At 65.8% G+C, this 25,765-nt stretch overlaps 4 protein-coding genes across 5 annotated transcripts; 2 read left to right on the top strand and 2 right to left on the bottom strand.

Moving 5' to 3' along the window:
- Positions 1 to 6: 6 nt before the first annotated feature.
- On the top strand, positions 7 to 3,986 carry LOC128903607 (alanine aminotransferase 2-like). The gene is made up of 5 exons (XM_054187617.1): positions 7 to 60; positions 1,580 to 1,754; positions 2,425 to 2,577; positions 3,160 to 3,273; positions 3,549 to 3,986. Exons 1-5 carry the CDS (start codon positions 53 to 55, stop codon positions 3,663 to 3,665), a joined length of 567 nt encoding a protein of 188 aa, XP_054043592.1. The 5' UTR covers positions 7 to 52; the 3' UTR covers positions 3,666 to 3,986.
- A 2,770-nt stretch (positions 3,987 to 6,756) lies between these two features.
- LOC128903606 (alanine aminotransferase 1-like) lies at positions 6,757 to 13,398 on the bottom strand. The gene is given in 11 exon segments (XM_054187616.1): positions 6,757 to 6,915; positions 8,174 to 8,260; positions 8,262 to 8,330; positions 9,220 to 9,391; positions 9,482 to 9,615; positions 9,698 to 9,777; positions 11,133 to 11,376; positions 11,462 to 11,595; positions 11,729 to 11,837; positions 12,142 to 12,231; positions 13,136 to 13,398. Coding segments are annotated over 11 exon segments (1,497 nt in total). The 5' UTR covers positions 13,355 to 13,398.
- Positions 13,399 to 15,619: 2,221 nt separating this feature from the next.
- LOC128903610 (alanine aminotransferase 1-like) lies at positions 15,620 to 23,402 on the top strand. Of its 2 annotated transcripts, none has more exons than XM_054187621.1 (10): positions 15,620 to 15,831; positions 15,945 to 16,053; positions 17,086 to 17,219; positions 17,341 to 17,584; positions 18,682 to 18,761; positions 18,844 to 18,980; positions 19,082 to 19,253; positions 20,247 to 20,397; positions 21,674 to 21,786; positions 22,493 to 23,402. In XM_054187621.1, the coding sequence occupies exons 1-10, from the start codon at positions 15,712 to 15,714 to the stop codon at positions 22,808 to 22,810; spliced, it is 1,578 nt and encodes a 525-aa protein (XP_054043596.1). In that variant the 5' UTR covers positions 15,620 to 15,711; the 3' UTR covers positions 22,811 to 23,402. The 2 variants fall into 2 exon arrangements, with proteins under 2 accessions (XP_054043596.1, XP_054043597.1); XM_054187622.1 differs by having other exon boundaries at positions 20,242 to 20,397; positions 22,493 to 22,708.
- On the bottom strand, positions 23,148 to 25,620 carry LOC128903613 (uncharacterized). The gene is made up of 9 exons (XM_054187627.1): positions 25,612 to 25,620; positions 25,423 to 25,570; positions 25,171 to 25,377; positions 24,732 to 25,017; positions 24,488 to 24,648; positions 24,114 to 24,399; positions 23,848 to 24,008; positions 23,459 to 23,744; positions 23,148 to 23,333 (listed from the first exon to the last, which is right to left on the bottom strand). Exons 1-9 carry the CDS (start codon positions 25,618 to 25,620, stop codon positions 23,180 to 23,182), a joined length of 1,698 nt encoding a protein of 565 aa, XP_054043602.1. The 3' UTR covers positions 23,148 to 23,179.
- Positions 25,621 to 25,765: the final 145 nt, after the last annotated feature.

Here is a 25,765-nt window from a genome sequence, read left to right as displayed (position 1 = left end):
CTACTCGGAGGTGGTGGAGCTGGCCTCCTTCCACTCCGTCTCCAAGGGCTTCATGGGCGAGTGAGTCCCACCACCCCCCTGGCCCCGCCCCATGGCCACTGTCACCCCGGGTGCGGGTGGTCACAGTCCCGCAGGTCTTAGGGATGCACAGACCTGGGATGGGGATGAAGATGACGTATCCTAAGGTGTTCGAGGGATGGTGATGCCACCACGGTGGTGGCCATGGGTTGAGGATGGAGATGCCACCACCCCCCTGGCCTAGGCCCTGTGGCCACTGTCACCCCGGGTGCGGGTGGTCACGGTCCCGCAGGTCCTAGGGATGCCACAGACCTGGGATGGGGACGGAGATGACGTATCCTAAGGTGTTCGAGGGATGGTGATGCCACCACGGTGGTGGCTGTGGGTTGAGCATGGAGATGCCACGACCCCATGGATCCCCTGGGCTGGAGATGGTGATACCATGGCCCTGTGCGTCCCAGGGGTGGAGGTGGTGATGTCATGGCCCCATAGGTCCTAGGGGGTGGGGCTGGAGATACGCCAACCCCATGGATCCATTGGGATGGAGGTGATGATACCACCACCCCATGGATCCCCTGGGCTGGAGGTGGTGATGCCACAACCCTGTGGGTCCCAGGGGTGGAGATGATGATACCATGGCCCCATGGGTCCTAGGGGTGGGGATGAAGATATTCCAACCCCATGGATCTGTTGGGATGGAGGTGATGATGCCATGGCCCTGTGGATCCAAGGGCTGGAGATGGGGATGCCATGGACCCCATAGATAGTAGGGGTGGGGTTGGAGATACTCCAACCCATGGATTCATTGGGGTGGAAGCGATGATGTCACAGCCCTGTGGGTCCCAAGAGTGGAGATGGGGATGCCACGGCCCTGTGGGTCCCAGGGGTGGAGATGATGATACCGTGGCCCCATAGATCCTAGAGGTGGGGAGGGAGATACTCCAACCCTGTGGAGCCTTTGGGGTGGAAGTGGTGATGTCAAAGCCCTGTGGGTCCCAGGGGTGGGGATGGTGATGCCACAGACCTGTGGGGACTCCTTGTGCTTGGGGTTCCCATCACAGACCCCCATCCGTGGGTCCCACCTGTGGGTCCATGTCCATAGGTTCCTGTCCTTGGGATGCCACCACAGACCCCTGTCCTTGGGTTCCCATCACAGACCTCCATCCATGGGTCCCACCTGTGGGTCCCTCTCATAGGTTCCTGTCCTTGGGTTCCCATCACAGACCCCCATCCGTGGGTCCCACCTGTGGGTCCATGTCCATAGGTTCCTGTCCTTGGGGTGCCATCACAGACCCCCATCCTTGGGTTCCCATCACAGACCCCCATCCATGGGTCCCACCTGTGGGTCCCTCTCATAGGTTCCTGTCCTTGGTTCCCATCACAGACCCCCATCCGTGGGTCCCACCTGTGGGTCCCCATCCATCCCTCCCTATCCATGGGTCCCAACCCATGGGTGCCCACCCCTGTGGGCTCTCCACCCATGGGCTCCCACCCACCTTGTCCCCACATCCCCCATCCCGTGGGTCACGGTGGGTGCTGCCATGGGGCCGTGTGGTTCCAGGTGCGGGTTCCGAGGCGGGTACGTGGAGGTGGTGAACATGGACCCCGAGGTGAAGCAGCAGTTGGCCAAGCTGGTGTCCGTGCGGCTCTGTCCACCCGTCTCCGGGCAGATCCTCCTGGATGCCGTCGTTGATCCACCAAAACCTGGGGATCCGTCGTACGAGCTCTTCATCTCGGTACGGGATGGGGTGGGATGGGGTGGGATGGGGATGGGATGGGGATGGGATGGGATGGGGATGGGATGAGATGGGATGGGATGGGGATGAGGTGGGATGGGGATGGGATGAGATGGGATGGGATGGGGATGAGGTGGGATGGGATGGGATGGGGATGAGGTGGGATGGGATGGATGAGATGGGGTGGGGATGGGGATGGGATGGATGGGATGGAGATGGGGATGGATGGGGTGGGATGGGATGGATGGGGATGAGATGGGATGGGATGGGGATGGGATGGGGTGGGGTGGATGGCATGGGATGGGGAGGGATGGGATGGGATGGGATGGGGATGGGGAGGGATGGGATGGGATGGGATGGGGATGGGGATGGGATGGGGATGGGGATGAGGATGGGATGGGATGGGGATGAGGTGGGATGGGGATGGGATGGGGATGGGATGGGGATAGGGGTGGGATGGGGATGGAGATGGGATGGGATGGGATGGGGATGGGATGGGGATAGGGTGGGATGGGGATGGAGATGGGATGGAGATGGGATGGAGATGGGATGGGATGGAGATGGGATGGGATGGGGATGGGATGGGGATGGGGATGGAGATGGGATGGGGATGAGGTGGGATGGGGATGGGATGGGGATGGGATGGATGGAGATGTCCGTGTCCCGGCAGGAGAAGACGGCGGTGCTCAGCGCCCTGGCGCACAAGGCCCGGCTCACCCAGGAGATCTTCAACAAGTCGCCCGGCATCCGCTGCAACCCGTGCAGGGCGCCATGTACTCCTTCCCCGCATCGAGCTGCCGCCCCGCGCCTGGCTGCGGCCAAGGTGCCGTGGGGCTGGGCAGGATCCGTCCTTGGAGATGTGGGGCCAGGGAGAATCCATCCGGGAGCTGTGGGGTGGGCAGGATGAGGTCATGGTCAATGTGGGGCTGAGCAGGATGAGTCCTGCTCAATGTGGGGCTCTGTAGGATGAGTCCCAGGCTGTGGGGCTGGGCAGGATCCATCCTGGGAGCTGTGGGATGGTCAGGACGGGTCCTGTCAATGTGGGGATGGGCAGGATAAGTCCCCGTCAATGTGGGGCTCCATTGGATGAGTCCTGGTCAACGTGGGGCTGGGAAGGATCTATCTGGAGCTGTGGGGCTGGACAGGATGGGTCCTGGTCAACGTGGGGCTCTGTAGGATGAGTCCTGGTCAATGTGGGGCTCTGTAGGATGGATCCTGGTCAATGTGGGGCTCTGTAGGATGGATCCTGGTCAAGGTGGGCTGGGCAGATGAATCCCAGGCAGTGACGGAGTCCTTTGAGACACGTGGGACTGAACCCTGCCCCATCCGTGGGTTCGGGCCCACCCCATCCTGCCCCGTGGAGGGGCGTGCGGTGCTGAGCCCCCCACCCCGTCCCGCCCCACAGGAGCAGGGTCAGGCCCCCGACATGTTCTTCTGCATGAAGCTGCTGGAGGAGACGGGCATCTGCGTGGTGCCGGGCAGCGGCTTCGGGCAGCGGAGAGGGCACCTTCCACTTCCGGTGGGTGCCCGAGGGGACGGGGACGGGGACGGGCGTCAGGGTGGGGGGTCACAGGTGGAGATGTGGGGCTGGACTCCCCCCTCCCCCTTCAAGACCCCGCTTTGGGGTGGGAGGGGAGGTGGCGCAGGGAGGAGGAGAAGAGGGTCTTGGGTGCTCCATGGGTTGGCGGTGGGGGGCAGAGGTGGGGATATGGGGGGCAGAGGTGGGGATATGATGTCCCATCCCCCCCCCTCCCCCAGCCCCAGCGCCAACCCCCTGCCCCACTTTGTACCCAGGATGACCATCTTGCCCCCACCGAGAAGCTGCAGGTCCTGCTGGAGAAGCTCAGCAGCTTCTACGCCAAGTTCATCAAGGAATACTCTAACGCCGGTGTCCCTCCCCCTGCCCCATAACCCCAGCGTGTCCCCCCCTGCGCCCCCCACATCACCCCCCACTCCACCACCAGCACCCACCACCCCACACTCCCCACCGGGCCCCGGTGCCGCCGGCCGGGACCTTGCCCGTGTGGTCTTGGTGGTCTACAAGTGCCTTCAACCTCTTCGTGGCCTTCTTTGGGGGAGGGGGACACGAGGCACCCAGTGTCCCTGGGGTTGGTCACCACCCCCCCCCGCACTGTCCCCATGTCCCCTTTGGGGGGGTGGGTGTGTGTGACATGGGGACAGCGGGCAGGGCTGTCTCTCCCCCAGAAACCCATAATAAAAGGGTAGCGACCATCTGGGTTGAGCCATCACTACACCGAGCACCCATGGGTGCTCCTTCCCACCCCACCACCCGTTGGGCTGAAACCGTCCCCCCCCCCACCCCGACTCGTGACTTGGTGTGATCTGGGGGGCTTTAATGGAGTTGAGGGGGGCCAGAGGGACACAGAGAGGGGGTCGGGTGGCCCCCCCGCGTCAGGAGAAGTCGCGCAGGAAGGTGGCGTGGAAGCGGGTGAGGTGAGCAGCACCCGCTCCAGCGTGGCAGCCGGCAGCAGCAGGACAACCTGGGTGGGGGGGGTGGGGGGGACGTGGGTGCCCCCCCACTCCACCCAGCCACATCGTCCCCTGACCGCCTCCTGGTCCCCACAACACCTCCTGCCCCCCAGCCCCACCTGCCGTGATGTCGCTGTTGCCAACGTCAACTGGCGCACCCATAACTTGGCCTCACCCAGGGCCCAAACCGCTGCCCCAGCAGCGCCCAGCACCCAACCCTCCGCTCCCACACCCAACCCCCCCCCCATGACCACCACCCAACCTCCCAGCTCCACCCAGCCCCCAACATCCCAACACCCAACGCCAACCTCAGCCCCCACCCCCAGCACCCAACCCAACCTCCCGGCTCCCACCACCCAACCCCGATGACCCAACACCTAACCCAACCTCCCAGTTCCAACCAGTCCCCAACCCCAACGTCCTGACCCCACCCCCAAACCCCAACGTCCCAACACCCACCCCCAAACCCAACGTCCCAACCCCAACACCCAACCCCAACCTCAGCCCCCCCAACACCCAACCCAACCTCCCAGTCCCAACCATCAACGCCAACCACCCAACCCCAATGACCTGATGACTCCACCCCCACCTCAGCCCCCCAACACCCACCCAACCTCCCAGTCCACAACCATCAGCTCCCACCACCCAACCCTGACGACCCTCTCAACACCCAGCTCCAACCTCCAGCTCCAACCAGTCCCCAACACCAACCCCAAACCCTAATGTCCCAACCCAAACTTCAGCCCCCCCAACCTCCCAGTCTCAACCCTCAGCTCCAACCACCCAACCCTGATGACCCTCCCAACACCCAGCCCAACCTCCCAGCTCCGACCAGTCCCCAACCCCAAACCCAACGTCCCACCACCCAAACCCCAACCCATGTCCCAACACCCAACCCCAACCTCAGCCCCCAACACCCAACCCAACCTCCCAGTCCCAACCATCAGCTCAACCACCCAACCCCGATGACCTGATGATCCCACCCCAACCCTGATGACCCCAACACCCAACTCAACCTCCCAGTCCCAATCCTCATCTCCAACCCCCCAACCCTGATGACTCCTAACACCCAACCCCAACCTCCCAGCTCCAACCAGTTCCCAACCTCAATGTCCCACCCCAACCTCCAACCTCAGCCCCCCAGCACCCAACCCAACCTCCCAGTCCCAACCCTCGGCTCCAACCACCCAACCCCAATGACCTGATGATCCCACCCCAACCCTGGTGACCCAACACCCAACCCAACCTCCCAGTCCTAACCCTCAGCTCCAACCACCCAACCTCGATGACCCTCCCAACACCCAACCCAACTTCACAGTCCCAACCAGTCCCCAACACCCAACGTTCCAACACCCCAACCCCAAACCCAACGTCCCAACCCCAACACCCAACTCCAAGCTCAGCCCCCAACACCCAACCCAACCTCCCAGTCCCAACCATCAGCTCCCACCACCCAACCCTGATGACCCTCCCAACACCCAGCCCAACCTCCCAGCTCCGACCAGTCGCCAACCCCAAACCCAATGTCCCACCACCCAAACCCCAAACCCCAATGTCCCAACGCCAACACCCAACCCCAACCTCAGCCCTGCAGCACCCAACCTCCCAGTCCCAACCCTCATCTCCAACCCCCCTAACCCTGATGACCCTCCTAACACCCAACCCCAACCGGTTCCCAACCCCAATGTCCCACCCCAACCTCCAACCTCAGCCCCCCAACACCCAACCCAACCTCCCAGTCCCAACCATTGGCTCCAACCACCCAACCCCGATGACCTGATGATCCCACCCCAACCCTGGTGACCCAACACCCAACTCAACCTCCCAGTCCCAACCCTCAGCTCCAACCACCCAACCCTGATGACCCTCCCAACACCCAGCCCAACCTCCCAGCTCCGACCAGTCCCCAACCCCAAACCCAACGTCCCACCACCCAAACCCCCAACCTCCCAGTTCCAAAAGGCCCCCAACACCCCCATCCACCCTCCCAGCCCCCAACAAGCACCCCCAAACCGCAGCCCCCCAACACCCAACCTCCCAGCACCCAACATCTCAGCCTGAACCAGCCCCCAAACCCCATCCCCAACCTCCCAGTCCCAACCAACCCCCCCCCTTGACCCAACCCCAAACCCTCGACCAGCCTCTGGCACCCCACCCAGTGCCAACCAGTGCCAACCAGTGCCAACCACCCCCCCATCTCCCAGTCCCAACCTCCCAGCTCCAACCAGCCACCGAAACCCAAGCCCCAACCTCAGCTCCGACCAGCCCCACAACTGTCCGACCTCCAACCCCAACCTCCCAGCCCCGACCAGTCCCCAATCTCCCAGCCCCACCCAGACCTCCACCCCCCACCCCACCAGCCCCCAGCATCTCCCATCGCCCCAACACAAACCATCTCCCCCTGCCACCCCATGAGCCCCCAAAACTTCACCCAGCCCCAAACCATCAACCCCAAGCGCTCCCCCACCATGCGACCCACCCCCCAACCACCCACCCCCCCCAGGACCTCTCATCACCCATCATCCCCCGCCCCCACCCCAACCCCTCCACCGGGTACCCAACGTGGTGGGGTGCCCTCCGGCTGCCCAAACTCGCTCCCCGGGGCCAGCACAATCCCCGTCGCCTCCAGGAGCTTCTGGCAGAAGAAGACGTCGGGCTCCAGGCCCAGCATCTGGGTGAGAAGGGACGGGACGGTCACCCTGCGCCAAGGGGCGCCCTGTCCCCAGGGTGTCCTGTGTCCTGAGGAAGCCCCGTGACATGGGTTGCTGTACGTCTCCATGGTGCCCCATGTCCCCCAGGACACCCCATACCACAGGGGGCTTCATAATCCCATGGTGTCCGCCGTCCCTGGAAGGCCCCATGTCCTCAAGATGCCCCATGTCCCCAAAACGCACTTTACTCCCATGGTGTCCCATGTCCCAGGATGCCCCACACCACAGGGTTCCCCACGCTCCCACACCGTCCCACATCCCCAGGATGCCTCATGTCCCCAACATTCCCCACGCTATGGCTTGTCCCAGGTCCCCAAGATGTCCCACATCCCCAAGATGCCCTTTATTTCCATGGTGTCCCATCTCCCATGGTGTCCCATGTCCCCAGGATGCCCCACACCGCAGGGCTCCACACACTCTCAGGGTGTCCCACATCCTTGGGATGGCTCCTGTCCCCAACGTTCCCCATGCTCTGGCTTCTCCCAAGTCCCCACGATGTCCCATGTCCCCAGGATGTCCCATACTCCAAGGTTTCCCATCTCCCACGGTTGTTCCATCTCCCACAGTGTCCCATCTCCCATGATGTCCCACGTCCCCAGGACGCCCCACACCGCAGGGTTCCCCACACTCTCAGGGTGCCCCATATCCCCAGGATGGCTCCCGCCCCCAAGATGTCCCACGTCCCCAAGATGCCCCATACTCCAAGGTGTCCCATCTCCCACGGCGTCCCAGGATCCCAGGATGACCTACACCGCAGGGTTTCCCACACTCCTACACTGTCCCATGTCCCCAGGATGCCCCATGTCCCCCAGGATGCCCTGTACTCGCAAGGTGTCCCATCTCCCAAGATGTCCCAGGTGCCCAGGACGCCCCACACCACAGGGTTCCACACACTACCAGGTTGTCCCATGTCCCCGTGATGGCTCCTGTCCCCAACGTTCCCCATGCTCTGGCTTCTCCCAAGTCCCCAAGATGTCCCATGTCCCCAGGATGTCCCATACTCCAAGGTGTCCCATCTCCCATGGTTGCCCCATCTCCCACCGTGTCCCATCTCTGATGGTGTCCCACGTCCCCAGGACGCCCCACACCACAGGGTTCCCCACACTCCCACACCGTCCCACGTCCCCGGGATGGCTCCCGTCCCCATCCCGCCCCGCTCCCGCGGCCCCGCACCCCGGGGGTGTCCCCCCCCCACCTCCCCGTTCCCCGGGCGCTCACCCGGGCCTGGCGCTGGGCGCGGGGCGGGAGCTGGATGCGGGGGAAGGCGCGGGCGCCCCCCTGCACGGGCCGGCAGCGGATGCCGGGGGGCCCGGCCCAGCACCTCCTGCACCAGCCGGGCGTTGTGGGCCAGGTCCCGGAGCAGCCCCTGCCTGTGCTGGGGTGGGATGGGATTGGGATGGGGATGGGATGGGGTGGGGAATGGGGTGGGATTGAGATGGGAGATGATGCGGATGAGGATTGGGGTGGGGATGGGGATGGGGAATGGGGTGGGATTGAGATGGGAGATGATGGGGATGAGGATTGAGATAGGGATGGGGATGGGAGATGATGGGAATGGGGATGGATGGGGATGGGGATGGGATGGGATGGGGATGGGATGGGGATGGGATGGGGATGGATGGGGATGGGGATGGGAGATGATGGGGATGAGGACTGGGGTGGAGATGGGGATGGGATGGGAATGGGATGGGATGGATGGGGATGGGAGATGATGGGAATGGGGATGGGGGTGGAGATGGGATGGGATGAGCGATGATGGGATGAGCGATGATGGGATGGGAATGGGATGGGGATGGGATGGATGGGGATGGGGATGGAGGTGGAGATGGGATGGGGATGGGACATGATAGGGATGGGATGGGAGATGATGTGGATGGGATGGGATGGATGGGGATGGGATGGGAGATGATGTGGATGGGATGGGGATAGATGGGGATGGGATGGGGATGGATGGGGATGGGGGTGGAGATGGGATGGAATGGGAGATGATGGGATGGGAATCAGATGGGGATGGGATGGGGATGGGATGGATGGGGATGGGGATGGAGGTGGAGATGGGATGGGGATGGGAGATGATGGGAAGGGGATGGGGAATGGGGTGGGATTGAGATGGGAGATGATGGGGATGAGGACTGAGATGGGGATGGGGATGGGCTACGCAACGTCTCCATCAGCCAGAGCGTGGGACATCCCCCCCTGCCCCCAGCAAGACCCACGTGTCCCAGTGACATCCAGCTGTGGGGAGGGGACCCGCCACCACCCACCTCCTCAAAGGCCGGGAAGGAGGGATCACTGGGCAGGGGGGGCTCCATGGCCGACTCCAGCATCACCTGCCCCAGGATGGAGGGATACACCGACAGCCCCCAGGTGTAGAAACACTTCAGGACGCTCGGGTCGATGTTCACCAGCTCGAAGAAACCCGCTCGGAACCCCCCCCTGGGGGAGCAGCGGGTTGGAGCTGGGGGGGGGGGCTGGAGAAGGGGGTTTTGGGGCATTTTGGGGGGGGGTTTGGGACTCAGTTCTCACCCCCCGGCGCCCTTGGAGAGGGAGTAGAAGGAGACGAGCTGGACGGCGGAGCTGAGCGGGGCCCCCATCTCCCACAGCACCCGCTTGAAGGAGAGGAAGGGGCGGCCGGGGAGGAAGGCTCGTTCCTGCTGCACCTGCGGCACCCGGGGCTGAGTGGGAGCGGGGTGGGGGGGGCATGGCCGCCCCCCTCCCCCCCGGCCCCCCACCATCACCCACCTCGTCCGCCAGCAGCAGGAGGTTTTCCTCGGCCGCCAGCCGCACGACATCCTCCATGTTCTGCCGGCTCAGCACGTGCCCTGCCGGGGGGGAGCCCACCGGTGTGTCGTCCCCCCGGGGGGGTGGGGAAACTGAGGCACGGGGAGGGGAGGGGATGGGGAGGGGATGGGATGGGGATGAGGATGGGATGGGGGTGGGATGGGGATGGGAGATGATGGGGATGGGGATGGATTGGGATGGGGATGGGAGATGATGGGAATGGGGATGGATGGGGATGGGATGGGGATGGGGATGGGATGGGGATGGGGATGGGATGGGAATGGAGATGATGGGGATGGGGATGGGATGGGGATTGGGATGGGGATGGGATGGAAGGGGCTGGGGATGGGATGGATGGGGATGGGATGGGGGTGCAGATGGGATGGGGATGGGGATGGGATGGGGATGGGATGGGGATGGGAGATGATGGGAATGGGGATGGGAGATGATGGGAATGGGGATGGATGGGGATGGGGATGGGGATGGGGATGGGATGGGGATGGGAGATGATGGGGATGGGGATGGGGATGGGATGGGGATGGGAGATGATGGGGATGGGGATGGGATGGGGATTGGGATGGGGATGGGATGGATGGGGATGGGATGGGGATGGGAGATGATGGGGATGGGATGGGGGTGGAGATGGGATGGGGATGGGGATGGGGATGGGATGGGATGGTTGGGGATGGGGATGGGAAGGGGATGGGGATGGGAAAGGGGATGGGGATGGGATGATGGGGATCGGGGTGGAGATGGGATGGGGATGGGATGGGGATGGGATGGGGATGGGAGATGATGGGGATGGGGGATGGGGATGGGATGGGGATGGGATGGGGGATGGGACGGGGATGGATGGGGATGGGAAAGGGGATGGGGATGGGGATGGGGATGGGGATGGGGATGGATGGGGATCGGGGTGGAGATGGGATGGGGATGGGATGGGGATGGGATGGGGATGGGAGATGATGGGGATGGGGATGGGGGATGGGATGGGGATGGGATGGGGATGGGACGGGGATGGATGGGGTTGGGAAAGGGGATGGGATGGGGATGGGGATGGGGATGGGATGGATGGGGATCGGGGTGGAGATGGGATGGGGATGGGATGGGGATGGGATGGGGATGGGGAGATGATGGGGATGGGGATGGGGATGGGGATGGGATGGGGATGGGACGGGGATGGATGGGGATGGGAAAGGGGATGGGATGGGGGATGGGGATGGGGGGATGGGATGGATGGGGATCGGGGTGGAGATGGGATGGGGATGGGGATGGGAGATGATGGGGATGGGGATGGGAAAGAGGATGGGGATGGGATGGGGATGGGGGTGGAGATGGGATGGGAGATGGTGTGGATGGGGATGGGATGGGGATGGGGATCCCTGCCCCGACTCACCCGTGGGGTCGCCGGGGTTGACGACGCAGAGCACCTTGGGGTGGCAGGTGTCCCGCGCCCGCCGCAGCGCCTCCCGCACCGCCCGGCCGTCCACGGCCCAGCCCCGCTCCTCGTCCAGCGGGTACGGCACGGCCATGGCCCCCGCCAGCCCCGTGGCCCCCCCGAGGAGCGGGGGGCCCGGCACCGGCACCAGCACCCCCGTGGCCACCGCCGACCCCGCGTCCACCAGCAGTGACAGCACGTCCTGCCGGGGAAGAGACGCCGTGGTCGGGGAGGGCGTCCTCGGCGTCCCCCCTCCGCGGAGGGTCGTTCCCCCTGCCCACGCTCACCACCATGGCGGCCGCCGTGCCGCCGCAGGGCACGACGCGGCGGGGGTCGCCGGGGATGCCACCGTCCCTCCGCTCCAGGTAACGGGCCACCTTCTCGGCCACCGCGTCGGTGACGTACTCCAGGTTGTACGCTCCTGGTGGGGGAGGTTTGGAGGGGGTGGAAAAAACGGAGCCGGAATCACCAAATCCAGGGGGCTGTCGTCGTTCTGCCTGCCCCCCCCCCCCCCCCCCGCCCCCCACAACATGGCGTGCCCGTCCCCACCGTACCTGGGCTGCCCCCCTGAAGGCGCCGCAGGACCCGGCCCGCGCGGTTCTTGGTGTCCTCCGGGATGGAGCCATCACCCAGCAGCTCGGGGTGGGCGCAGACGGCAGCCACCTGCGGGAATCCAGCCCCCCACCATCGTCGTCGGCGTTGTCCCCCCTCTTCCCACCCCAGCCCCGACACCTCCGAGGCCCCCCCAGGGTCAGGATCCGTCCCCCCACCTCCTCCGCCCGCCCCCACGGTGGTGGTGGTGGGGGGGGTCACGCATCCAGCCGTGCCCCACATCTGGTCGGGTGGTTGGGTTGGGTGGATGGTTGGGTTGGGTGGATGGTTGGGATCCAGATCCCAACGGGGGGGCCAGTTGTGGGGCAGGATCCCCCTCCCCCCAAGTGCAGGCAGCCGTGGGGCTCCCCGTTACCTGGCGGAGGAAGGCGGGAGGCTGGCGGCCGGCGGCAACCGCGTCCCCTGAGTGGCAGCGGGTGACCTCGGTGAAGGGTTTCTCCTGGCCCTTGGGGACAGGAGGTGGCACGGAAGGGGCCACTATCATCTGTCCATCCTCCAACCCCCCCCCCGGCCATATCCCCCTCCCCAAATCCCAGGGGACAAGGGGAGGGCATCCCGGAGCATCCCAGGGCACCCCCATGGAGGGGGACACCCCAGGGTAGGACACGTCCCTTGTGGGGCTGCGGGGAGCTGTGGGGACATGGCATCTGGGTGGCCGTGGGGACTCCAGGGGGCCGTGGGTGGCTGTGAGTGACCATGGGGACCTGTGGGGCTCTGGGGCCATGGGGACCCGTGGGGTTCTGGGTCTGTGGGTGACCATGGGGACCTGTGGGGCTCTGGAGCCATAGGTGGCCATGGGGACCTGTAGGGCTTTGGGATGACAGGTGGCCATGGGCCCCCATGGGTATCTGTGGGTCCCGTGGGGCTCTGGGTGGTCAGGGGGACCTGTGGGGCTCTGGGTGGCCATGGGGACCCTTTGGAGCACTGGAGCCATAGGTGGCCATGGGGACCTGGAGGTGGCCATGGAGACCTGCAGAGCGTTGGGAAGATGGGTGGCCATGGGTGTCTGTGGGTCCCATGGGGCTCTGGGTGTCCATGGGGACCCGTGGGGCTTTGGAGCCATAGGTGGCCATGGGGACCTGGAGGTGGCCATGGGGACCTGCAGGGCTTTGGGACGATGGGTGGCCATGGCCACCCACGGGTATCTGGGGGTCCTGTGAGGCTCTGGGTGGCCATGGGGACCCGTGGGGCTTTGGAGCCGTAGGTGGCCATGGGGACCTGGAGGTGGCCATGGGGACCTGTAGGGCTTTGGGTGGCTGTGGGGGCCCATGGGGACCTGTTGGTGGCTCTGGGTGGCCGTGGGGACCCGTGGGGCTCTGGGTGGCCGTGGGGACCCGTGGGGCTCTCACCTGGGCCAGCTCCCCCTCGATGGCAGTAGCCCGCTCCAGCAGGGACTGCAGCGGGGACGGAGGCGGGTGCCAGCTACCGGGTGTCACCGGAGCCGGGGGACAACGGGTGCCCCCCGAGGTGCCACCCGCCGCCATGGCCGGGGACGGAGCCGCGGGTTCCGGTGGCCGGGGGGCACCCGGGTTAATGGTTATGGGGCTCGGCGGCGCGTGGCATGCCATGGGGCACCGGGGGGCGGGCAGGGTCCTGGCCACCCATCCGTCACCCCCCCCCCCTCCCCCCCCACCCCGTGGCTGGCTCCTGCCACATGACACGGGTGACACGAGGTGACACTGGGTGACACCGGGTGACACGGGGCACTGTGGCGTGACGGGGTGCCCGGGGGTGACGTCGGGCCACCCACCCCATTAGTGACCACCCCATGGCCAGGGAGTCACCCCCCCACCCCGTTACCCACCCAGTGCCCCCCAGTATCCCCTTTCCAGCCCCGTTACCCACCCAGTGCCCCCCAGTATCCCATTTCCAGCCCCATTTCCAGCCCAGTGACCCCCAGTATCCCATTTCCAGCCCCATTTCCCCCCCAGTATCCCATTTCCAGCCCCATTTCCAGCCCCATTACCCAACCAGTGCCCCCCAGTATCCCATTTCCAGCCCCATTTCCCCCCCAGTGCCCCCCAGTATCCCATTTCCAGCCCCATTTCCCCCCCAGTGCCCCCCAGTAACCCGTTTCCAGCCCCATTACCCACCCAGTGCCCCCCAGTATCCCATTTCCAGCCCCATTTCCAGCCCAGTGCCCCCCAGTATCCCATTTCCAGCCCCATTTCCAGCCCCATTTCCAGCCCAGTGCCCCCCAGTATCCCCTTTCCAGCCCCATTTCCAGCCCAGTGCCCCCCAGCATCCCATTTCCAGCCCCATTTCCAGCCCCATTTCCAGCCCAGTGCCCCCCAGTATCCCGTTTCCAGCCCCATTTCCAGCCCAGTGCCCCCCAGCATCCCATTTCCAGCCCCATTACCCACCCAGTGCCCCCCAGTATCCCATTTCCAGCCCCATTTCCAGCCCCATTACCGACCCAGTGTCCCCCAGTATCCCATTTCCAGCCCCATTTCCAGCCCCATTACCCACCCAGTGCCCCCCAGTATCCCATTTCCAGCCCCATTTCCCCCCCAGTATCCCGTTTCCAGCCCCATTTCCAGCCCCATTACCCACCCAGTGCCCCCCAGTATCCCCTTTCCAGCCCCATTTCCAGCCCAGTGCCCCCCAGTATCCCATTTCCAGCCCCATTTCCCCCCCAGTGCCCCCCAGTATCCCATTTCCAGCCCCATTACCCACCCAGTGCCCCCCAGTATCCCGTTTCCAGCCCCATTTCCAGCCCAGTGCCCCCCAGTATCCCGTTACCCTCCCCGTTACTCCCCCCGTTACCTGCCCAGTTGCCCCCCTGTGCACCCGCCCCGTTACCCTCCCCAGTACCAGCCCCGGTACCCTCCCAGTTACCCACCCCGTCACCCGTCGTGTGCCCACCCTGTTACCCGCCCCGTTACCTGCCCCATTACCCGCCCCGTTACCCGTCCCGTTATTTACCTCGTTACCCGTCCCGTTATTTACCTCGTTACCCATCCCATTATCCTCCCCGTTACCTGCCCCATTTCCCACCCCATTATCTGCCCCATTATCTGCCCCGTTCCCCTCTCCGTTACCCATCCCGTCACTTGCCCCGTTACCTGCCCCGTTACCTGCCCCGTTCCCCTCCTTGTTACCCTCCCATTCCCCGCCCCATTATCTGCCCCGTTACCCACCCCGTTACCCACCCCGTTATCTGCCCCGTTACCCACCCCGTTATCTGCCCCGTTACCTGCCCCGTTCCCCTCCCCATTATCTGCCCCGTTACCCTCTCCGTTACCTGCCCCGTTACCCGCCCCATTATCTGCCCCGTTACCTGCCCCGTTCCCCTCCTTGTTACCCTCCCATTCCCCACCCCGTTACCGGCCCCGTTACCCTCCCAAATACCCACCCCCCGCCCCCCCATTCCCCACCCCTTTCCCCTCCCAAATACCCACCCCCTTTCCCACCCCCTTCCCCGCCCCGTCACCCACCCCTTTCCCCGCCCCGTCGTCACCTTCCTCGTCACCCACCCCCGTCACTCACCCCGTCACCCTCCTCCTTGTCACCCACCCCTGTCACCCTCCTCCTCGTCACCCACCCCCCTCCCCACCCCGTCACCCTCCTCCTCGTCACCCACCCCCATCACCCACCCCGTCACCCTCCTCGTCACCCACCCCTGTCACCCTCCTCCTCGTCACCCACCCCTTTCCCCACCCCGTCACCCTCCTCGTCACCCACCCCTGTCACCCACCCCTATCACCCGCCCCGTCACCCTCCTTGTCACCCTCCTCCTCGTCACCCACCCCTGTCACCCTCCTCCTCGTCACCCACCCCCCTCCCTACCCCTATCACCCGCCCCGTCACCCTCCTCGTCACCCACCCCTTTCCCCACCTCGTCACCCTCCTCGTCACCCTCCTCGTCACCCACCCCTGTCACCTGCCCCCCCCGCCCCTGTCCCCTGGCATTTTTCCCACCGCCATGGCGGCGCAGGGGCCGGGGGCCCCGTGGGTGCCAAAGCGGGTGCCCGGCGTCCCCGCCGACTGCAGCAGCGACGACGCTCACGCCGTGGGCCGGGGCCCGTTGCCCGTCCTGCGTCAGGTACCGCCGCCCACGGGGACCCGTCCCCGTCCCCCTCCAACCCCAGCCCGGGATGTGTCACGGCCCCCTACTCTGTGTCCCCCCCCCAACCTCTTCCCCTTCCCCAACCCAAGGTGGCGGCCGCCTGCGTTTGCCCCCAGCTGCTGGGCGACCCCGCGCTGCCCGAGGTTGCCCGGCGGCGGGCGCGACGCGTCCTGGGGGAGATGGACGCCGGCAGCATCGGTAGGGTCCGGCGGCGTCTCCGTACGGGGGGGGGCCTGGCCAGAGGGTGGGGGGCTCGGGGTCACCCTGGCCATGGTTTAGAGGGTGGGTTTTTTTTGGGGGGGGGGGATTGGGGGGGGACCTGGCATGGCTTGGGGGGTGTCCGGTACAGCCCATGGGGTGCCGGCGTGATCTATGGGGTGTCCAGCCCGATAGGGTGCCCCAGCGTGATCTATGGGGTGTCCAGCCCCACAGGGTGCCCCAGCGTGATCTATGGGGTGCCCAGTCCCATAGGGTGCCCCAGCAGAGCCCATGGGGCCCCTGCAGGATCTATGGGGTGTCCAGCCCCACAGGGTGTCTCAGCACAGCCCATGGGGTGCTGGCATGATCTATGGGGTGTCCAGCCCCATAGGGTGCCCCAGCATGATCTATAGGGTGCCCAGCCCCAGAGGGTGGCCCTGCAGGATCTATAGGGTGTTCAGTCCCACAGGGTGTCCCAGCACAGCCCATGGGGTCCCTGCAGGATCGATAGGGTGTCCAGCCCCATAGGATGGCCCTGCAGGATCTATAGGGTGTCCAGTCCCATAGGGTGGCCCTGCATGATCTATGGGGTGTCCAGTCCACAGGGTGCCCCAGCAGAGCCCATGGGGTTCCTGCAGGACCTATGGGGTGCCCAGCCCCACAGGGTGTCTCAGCACAGACCATGGGGTCCCAGCATGATCTATGGGGTGTCCAGTCCCATAGGGTGCCCCAGCATGATCTATAGGGTGCCCAGCCCCACAGGGTGTCCCAGCACAGCCCATGGGGTCCCTGCAGGATCTATGGGGTGTCCAGCCCTATAGGGTGCCCCAGCATGATCTATGGGGTGCCCAGCCCCAAAGGCTGCCCCCGCGAAGCCCACGGGGCCCCCAACGCCAAGGGGTGCCCAGTGACAGCCCCATGGGGTGCCCCTTCCCGGCGAGGCCATGGAGGGAGGTGGGGGGGGGGGGGGCCGGGCGGTGGGGGTCCGGCGGGATTCGGGGCGCTGGGGAGCTGCCGTGTCCCCGTCCCCAGGGGGCTACAACCACGAGCACCGGGGGCTGGGGGTCCCCGCCAGGGTGGCCCGTTTCCTTCAGCGCCGCGACGCCGGCGTCCCCTGTCACCCCCGCAACGTCGTCCTCTGCAGCGGCACCTCCAGCATCCTCCCGGTGAGTCCCCGGCCCCATTCCGGGGCGGGGGGCTGGGGGGGGGGAGGGGGGGAAGGATGTGTTCCCCACGCCGGACGCCATCCAGCCCCCCAACTCTCATCCTCGTCCCCCACAATCCTAGTTCGTGCTGTCACTGCTGGTGGACGCGGGGTCGGCGGTGGCCACGGGGGTGCTGGTGCCGGTGCCGGGCCCCCCGCTCCTCGGGGGGGCCACGGGGCTGGCGGGGGCCGTGGCCGTGCCGTACCCGCTGGACGAGGAGCGGGGCTGGGCCGTGGATGGCCGGGCGGTGCGGGAGGCGCTGCGGCGGGCGCGGGACACCTGCCACCCCAAGGTGCTCTGCGTCGTCAACCCCGGCGACCCCACGGGTGAGTCGGGGCAGGGATCCCCATCCTCATCCCATCCCCATCCACACCATCTCCCATCCCATCTCCACCCCCATCCCCAACCATCCCATCACCATCCCCTTTCCCATCCCCATTCCCATCATCTCCCATCCCCATCCCCATCCCATCTCCACCCCCATCCCGATCCCATCCCATCCCATCCCATCCCCATCCCCATCATCTCCCATCCCCATCCCATCCCATCCCATCCCCTTTCCCATCCCATCCCCACCCCCATCCCCATCCCATCCCCTTTCCCATCCCCATCCCTCCCCATCCCATTGCCATCCAATCCCCATCCCCATCATCTCCCATCTCCATCCCCATCATCTCCCATCCCCATCCCCATCCCATCTCCATCCCATCCCCATCCCCATCCCCATCATCTCCCATCCCCATCCCATCTCCACCCCCATCCTATCCCCATCATCTCCCATCCCATCCCCATCTACATCCCATCCCCATCCCATCCCATCCCCATCATCTCCCATCCCCATCCCATCTCCATCCCATCCCCATCCCCATCCCCATCCCATCTCCACCCCCATCCCATCCCCATCATCTCCCATCCCCATCCCATCCCCATCCCATCTCCACCCCGATCCCCATCCATCCCATCCCCATCCCCTTTCCCATCCCCATCCCCTTTCCCATCCCCGTCCCCATCCATCCCCATCCCATCCCATCCCCATCCCCATCCCATCTCCACCCCCATCCCATCCCCATCCATCCCATCCCCAGCCCCTTCCATCCCATCCCCATCCCAATCCCCATCCCATCCCCATCCCCATCATCTCCATTCCCCATCCCATCCCCATCCCATCCCCATCCCCATCCCTATCCATCCCCATTCCCATCATCTCCCATCCCCATCCCATCCCCATCTCCATCCATCCCCATTCCCATCATCTCCCATCCCCATCCCCATCATCTCCCATCCCCATCCCATCCCCATCCCATCCCCATCCCCATCCCATCTCCACCCCCATCCCATCCCCTCCCCATCCCATCCCCTCCCCGTGCCTCAGTTTCCCCACCCACCCGGGGGGACGACACACCGGTGGGCTCCCCCCCGGCAGGGCACGTGCTGAGCCGGCAGAACATGGAGGACGTCGTGCGGCTGGCGGCCGAGGAAAACCTCCTGCTGCTGGCGGACGAGGTGGGTGATGGTGGGGGGCCGGGGGGGAGGGGGGCGGCCGTGCCCCCCCCACCCCGCTCCCACTCAGCCCCGGGTGCCGCAGGTGCAGCAGGAACGAGCCTTCCTCCCCGGCCGCCCCTTCCTCTCCTTCAAGCGGGTGCTGTGGGAGATGGGGGCCCCGCTCAGCTCCGCCGTCCAGCTCGTCTCCTTCTACTCCCTCTCCAAAAGCGTGGCCGGCGAGTGAGTGCCGGCGGCACCGGGGAAGCCGGGGGGGGGTGACGCCGTGGGGCGGCGGGACGGTGGGTGGCGGGGGATGAGGAGGAGCTCTGTGTCCCCCCCAGGAGCGGTTTCCGCGCGGGGTTCCTGGAGCTGGTGAACGTGGAGGAAGGCGTCACGCTGCCCTTCCAGCTGGCCCAGTCCATCCCCCGGCCCTGCGTCCTGGGGAGGATCCTGCTGGACATCCTCATGGACCCGCCGGATGAGGGGGATCCCATCCAGCAGGCGCTGGAGGAGGTGAGAGATGGAGCATGTGCCCCATCCCCACCCCAATCCCATCCCCATCCCCATCTCAATTCTCATTCCCATCATCTCCCATCCCAATCCCATTCCCCATCCCATCCCTTCCCCATCCCAATCCTCATCCCCATCATCTCCTATCTCAATCCCACCCCATTCCCCATCCCCATCCCACCCCGTCTCAATCCTCATCCCCATCATCTCCCATCCCCATCGCATCCCCATCATCTCCCATCTCAATCCCACCCCATTCCCCATCCCCATCCCATCCCCATCCCATCCCCATCCCATCCCCACCCCAATCCTCATCCCCATCATCTCCCATCTCAACCTCAACCCATCTCCCATCCCCATCCCCACCCTACCTTATCCCTATTCCATCCCATTCCCCATCGCATCCCCACCGCATCCCCATCCCCATCCCATCCCTATCCCCGTCATCTCCCATCCCCATCCCATTTCCACCCCCATCCCCATCCATCCATTCCCATTCCCATCCCATCCCCATCATCTTCCATCCCCATCCCCGTCCCATCTCCATCCCCATCCCATCCCCATCCCCATCATCTCCCATCACATCCCCATCCCATCTCCACACCCATCCCCATCCATCCATTCCCATTCCCACCCCATCCCCATCATCTTCCATCCCCACCCCATTCCCATCATCTCCCATCTCAATCCCACCCCATTCCCCATCCCCATCCCATCCCCATCCCCATCATCTCCCATCCCATCCCCATCCATCCCCATCCCATCCCATCCCATTCCCATCATCTCCCATCCCAATCCATCCCATCCCATCCCCATCCCCATCCCATCCCATCCCCATCCCATCCCCATCCCCATCATCTCCCATCCCATCCCCATCCATCCCCATCCCATCCCCATCCCCACCCCAATCCTCATCCGCATCATCTCCCATCTCAATCCCACCCCATTCCCCAGCCCATCCTATCCCCATCCCAATCCCATCCCACCCCAGCACAGGCAGGGGCTGCTCCGGGACCTGGCCCACAACGCCCGGCTGGTGCAGGAGGTGCTGGGCCGGGCCCCCGGCATCCGCTGCCGGCCCGTGCAGGGGGGCGCCCGCGCCTTCCCCCGCATCCAGCTCCCGCCCCGCGCCCAGCGCCAGGCCCGGGTGAGCGCCCGGGGGACGGGGAGGTGGGGGGGGGACACCCCCGGGGTGCAGGGCCGCGGGGAGCAGGGCGGGATGGGGACGGGAGCCATCCCGGGGACGTGGGACGGTGTGGGAGTGTGGGGAACCCTGCGGTGTGGGGCGTCCTGGGGACGTGGGACACCATCAGAGATGGGACACAGTGGGAGATGGGACAGCCATGGGAGATGGGACACCTTGGAGTATGGGACATCCTGGGGACATGGGACATCTTGGGGACTTGGGAGAAGCCAGAGCATGGGGAACGTTGGGGACAGGAGCCATCCCAAGGATGTGGGACACCCTGAGAGTGTGTGGAGCCCTGCGGTGTGGGGCGTCCTGGGGACATGGGACACCATGGGAGATGGGACACCATGGAAATAAAGGGCATCTTGGGGATGTGGGACATCTTGGGGACCTGGGACAAGCCATAGCATGGGGAATGTTGGGGACAGGAGCCATCACGAGGACATGGGACAACCTGGTAGTGTGTGGAACCCTGTGGTGTGGGGCGTCCTGGGCACCTGGGACATCTTGGGAGATGGGACACCTTGCGAGTACAGGGCATCCTGGGGACATGGGGCATCCTGGGGACATGGGACAGTGTAGGAGTGTGGGAAACCCTGCGGTGTAGGGCGTCCTGGGATCCTGGGACACCGTGGGAGATGGGACACCTTGGAGTATGGGGAATCTTGGGGACGTGGGACATCTTGGGGGCGGGAGCCATCCTGGGGATATGGGGCACCCTGAGAGTGTGGGGAACCCTGTGGTGTGGGGCGTCCTGGGGACGTGGGACACCATGGGAGATGGGACACTGTGGGAGATGGAACAACCGTGGGAGATGGGAAACCTTGGAGTATGGGACATCCTGGGGACATGGGACATCATGGGAGATGGGACAACCATGGGAGATGGGACATCCTGGGGACATGGGACAAGCCAGAGCATGGGGAATGTTGGGGACAGGAGCCATCCCGGGGATGTGGGACACCCTGAGAGTGTGGGGAACCCTGGGGTGTGGGGCATCCTGGGGACATGGGACACCATGGGAGATGGGACACCGTGGGACTACAGTGCATCTTAGGGACACGGGGCATGGTGGGGACAGGAGTGATCCCAGGGACGTGGGACAGCGTGGGTGTATGGGGCATCTTGGGGACACGAGCCATTCCAAGGACATGGGACACCACGGGAGTGTGGGGAACCCTGGGGACATGGGGCACCCTGGGGACAGGGTGACCCTCCCCTCTCTTGTCCCCAGGCGTTGGGCCTGGAGCCCGATGTCTTCTTCTGCCAGAAGCTGCAGGAGGCGACGGGGATCACGGTGGCCCCGGGGAGCCAGTTTGGGCAGCCGGAGGGCACCCACCACATCGTGTAACTTGGGGGGGTTGGGTGGGGTGGTCGGGGGGCAGGGAGTGGGGGGGGCTCAGGGGGAGGTGGGATTGGAGACACTCCATCGTGTTGTCCTGAGGGCCCTCTGCCCCATCCCTGGCCTGCCCCACCCTTGTCACTGTACCTGTACAGATCTCATCCATCTCCATCCCCATCCATCATCCCCATCCCCATCCCCACCCATCTTCTCCATCTCCATCCCCACCCATCTTCTCCATCTCCATCCCCACCCATCTTCTCCATCCCCATCCATCCTCCCCATCTTCATCCCCCATCATCCCCATCCATCATCTCCATCTCCATTCATCATCCCCATCTCCATCCCCATCTCCATCCCCATCCATCCTCCCTATCTCCATCCCCCATCATCCACATCCCCACCCATCATCTCCATCCCCATCCATCATCCCCACCTCCATCCACCCCTATCTCCATCCCCATTCCCACCCATCATCTCCACCCCCATCTCCATCCCCACCTCCATCCCCATCTCCATCCTCCATCATCCCCATCCATCATCTCCTCCTCCATCCTCCACCATCTCCATCCCCATCCATCATCCCCATCTCCATCCTCCATCATCCCCATCCCCACCCATCATCCCCATCCCGATCTCCATCCATCATCTCCACCATCCCCATCTCCAATGTCCATGTCCCCTCCCCAATTGTCCCCTCTCCCCCGCCAGGCTGTCCCTGCTGCCACCGGCCGCGATGCTGGAGCAGATCCTGCTCGCCCTCACCCGCTTCCACGCCACCTTCCTGCGCCAGTTCTCCTGACGCTGCCGCCCTGCCGGAACCCACCGCCGCGGCGTCCCGGGGTGGGGGGGGGGACACACGTGGCTGCGCCGGGGGGAGCCCAAGGAAAGGCACAAATGGCAGATGGTGACCATGGCAGCATTTATTGTCACCGCCACGAGGGGCGTCCGATACCACGGGGACCCAATCCGGCTTCGGAGGAGACCCCCCGCGGTGTGGCCAGATCCTGGCTGATGCCCCACGGCTGAGCCCCGGTGACATGGGGTGGCTTTGGGACATTCCTCCAGTCCCCTTGGAGACAATTCTGCCCGGCCCCGGGAGCGGCGAGACCACCTGAACTTTGAGGTGGCCCCAGAAGATGCGCTACGGGTTGGGAGCGTGTCCCCTGGAGACCCCAGGCATTGGGGACACCCATGGGGACACCCATGGCGGGGGACATCCATGTCCTCATTGGCTCCATCATGGGGTGGGAGCGGTCCCTGTGCCACCTCCAGCCAGAGGTGGCCATGGAGAAGGGACAGCATCCCATGGGACACGGGTGACAGGGAGGGGACGGGGACAAAGAGGGGTGGCCCGGGGAAGGGGGGGACACCAGCGCCGTCCCCGTGAGCCCCCGTTCAGAGCTCGGGGACGCCGCCGTAGACCTCCACCTCGCAGAGCGCCAGCTGCTCCTCCCGCCCGGGGACGGTGACGGTGACGTAGCGACCCTGCAGCCCGTGGCAGCAGACGGTGCTGAGTGACCCGGGGCCAGCATCCGTGATGGTGCCGCAGCTGCCGGGGAGGAAGAGGAGATGAAGTTCAGGAGATGGTGGACGCCGATGTCGCCTAAAAAAAGAAAAATCACCGGGATTTCGCTGCCACCCCCTTAAAAATCCCACCACGTTTCCGGAGCTCACATGGGGTTGTCCTTGCCGCGTTCGCCCGGCGCGTCCCCGACGTGGACCTGTGCTCCCCGTAGCCGTTCCCAGCAGCAATCCTGCCGGTTCTTCACCACCACGGCCGCCACCGCCCGCCGCCCGCCCAGGTCCACGCTCCACCAGGGCTCCCGTTCCCGGCGCGTGTGGCTACAGGAACCGCGTTGCCAAATCCCGTCCCGGTTACCGTCTACCGCCTTGGAGGCCAGGCCGGAAGGGTTGGAGGTAGAGGATTGCGTCGCCCGCTGCTCCCGCGCCACGTTGGGGGCTGCAAAGAGGGCGAGGGGAGGGGGTGGGCGCCGCCGTGGCCGAGGAGAAGATGTTTTGGGGATGATGGGGGGCGGGGGGTGGAATCTCCGCCGGCGCCTCACCTCCGGGCAGCGGGGCGCAGCCTTGCCGGATCACCTCCACCTCGCACAGCGCCAGAGCGTCCTCCCGGCCGGGGATGAGGATGGAGACGTAACGACCGCGAAGGCCGTGGCAGCAGACGGTGCTGAGGGAACCGGGGCCGGCGTCCGTGATGATGCCGCAGCTGCCGGGAGAAGAAGAAGGAGGAGGAGGAGGAGGAAGAGGAGGAGGATGAGCCGGCGCCGTGGCGGCAGAAATGCCGGCGGTGCTGACGGGGTGTTGGGCTCACACGGGGTTGCGGCGGCCGCGGTCGACCAGGGAATCGCCGACGTGGACCTGGGCGCCCTTCAGCCTCTCCCAGCAGCAGTCGAGGCGGTTCTTCACCACCACGGCGTAGACGAGGTGCCGGCGGCCGAGATCCACGCGCCACCAGGGCTCCGGCTCCTCCAGGGTGTGGGCGCAAGAGCCGTGTTCCCAGTTGCCGTCCCTGTTCCCATCCACGGCGTTGGCAGCGCCGCTGGTGGCATCCAGCAGGGAGGACTGGGTGGCCGGGCGACCCAGGGCCACGTTCTGGGCTGCGGGGGACAGGCGGGTTGGGGCTGACGTGTCCCCAAAAATGCCTTCCCGGTGTCATCCTTCCCCCCCCCCGCCAAGCCCGCTCACCGCCGGGCAGCGCGGCGCAGCCCTGCTCCACCACCTCCACCTCGCACAGGCTCAGCCGCTCCTCCCGGCCGGGGACGGTGACGGTGACGTAGCGGCCGCGCAGCCCTCGGCAACAGACGGTGCTGGTGGAGCCGGGCCCGGTGTCCGTGATGGTGCCGCAGCTGCCGGGGAGGGAGGAGGAGGGTGATGAGCGAGGCACCGAAGAAGCGGCCGTGCACGGCGGGGCCGGCGCGGCGACACTCACACGGGGTTGTTGGTGCCGTGGCCGGCGAGGGAGTCCCCGACGTGGACGCGGGCGCCCTTCAACCGGTGCCAGCAACAATCCAACCGGTTCCTCACCACCACGGCCGCCACGGCGCGGGGTCGGCCCAGGTCCACTGTCCACCACGGCTCCGGTTCCCTCTGGGTTTGGGAGCAGGAGCCGTGGTGCCAGTTACCGTCCCGGTTCCCATCCACGGCGTTGATGGCGCTGCCGAGGCGGCCGGCGGTGGAGGACTGTGCCACCGGGCACCGCAGGGCCAGGTTTTGGGCTGGGGGGGACACACCAGGGGGATGGTGACAGCGGCAGGGACCAAATCCCCCCCTGCGGTTCTCAGGGAGGTCAGCGCTCGCCGGTGGCCACGCGGCACGTGCCGGCAATTTGCCCACGGGGACGGGAGGGGGTGCCGCCTTTCGGTCCTTACCGCCAGGCGGGGGGACGCAGCTCTGCGCCGTCACCTCCACTTCGCAGAGGACGAGGAAATCCTCCCGGCCGGGGATGATGATGGAGACGTAACGACCCGGCAACCCGTTGCAGCAGACGGTGGTGGTGGAGCCGGGGCCGGTGTCCAAGATGGCCCCGCAGCTACCGGGAGGGGAAAGAGTCACGGCTACCACTGGCGGGGAAATTCCTGCGCCGGGGAACCTCGCCGGGGACCCCACTCACACGGGGTTACGCTTGCCGTGGTCGGCCAGGGAGTCCCCGACGTGGACCTGGGCGCCGAGGAGGCTCTGCCAGCAGCAGTCGCGGCGGTTGGTGACGGCGACGGCGTAGACGAGGTGCCGGCCACCCAGGTCCACGCGCCACCACGGCTCCGGTTCTTTCTCGGTGTGGGAGCAGGAGCCCCGTTCCCAGTCGGTGTCGCCGTTCCCATCCACGGCGTTGGCGGCCAAGCTGATGTCGTTCCGTGTGGACGACTGGGCCACGGCGCGGCCCCGCGCCACGTTGGGGGCTACAATTGCCGAAGGGAGCGTGGCACAAAGCTGCCGGCTCCGGTTGCCACCCCGCCGGCCCCCCGC

The sequence above is a fragment of the Rissa tridactyla genome, unplaced genomic scaffold (genome assembly GCF_028500815.1).
Source record: "Rissa tridactyla isolate bRisTri1 unplaced genomic scaffold, bRisTri1.patW.cur.20221130 scaffold_518, whole genome shotgun sequence".
Classification (NCBI taxonomy): domain Eukaryota; kingdom Metazoa; phylum Chordata; class Aves; order Charadriiformes; family Laridae; genus Rissa; species Rissa tridactyla.
This window is presented reverse-complemented; position numbering and strand designations above follow the sequence as displayed.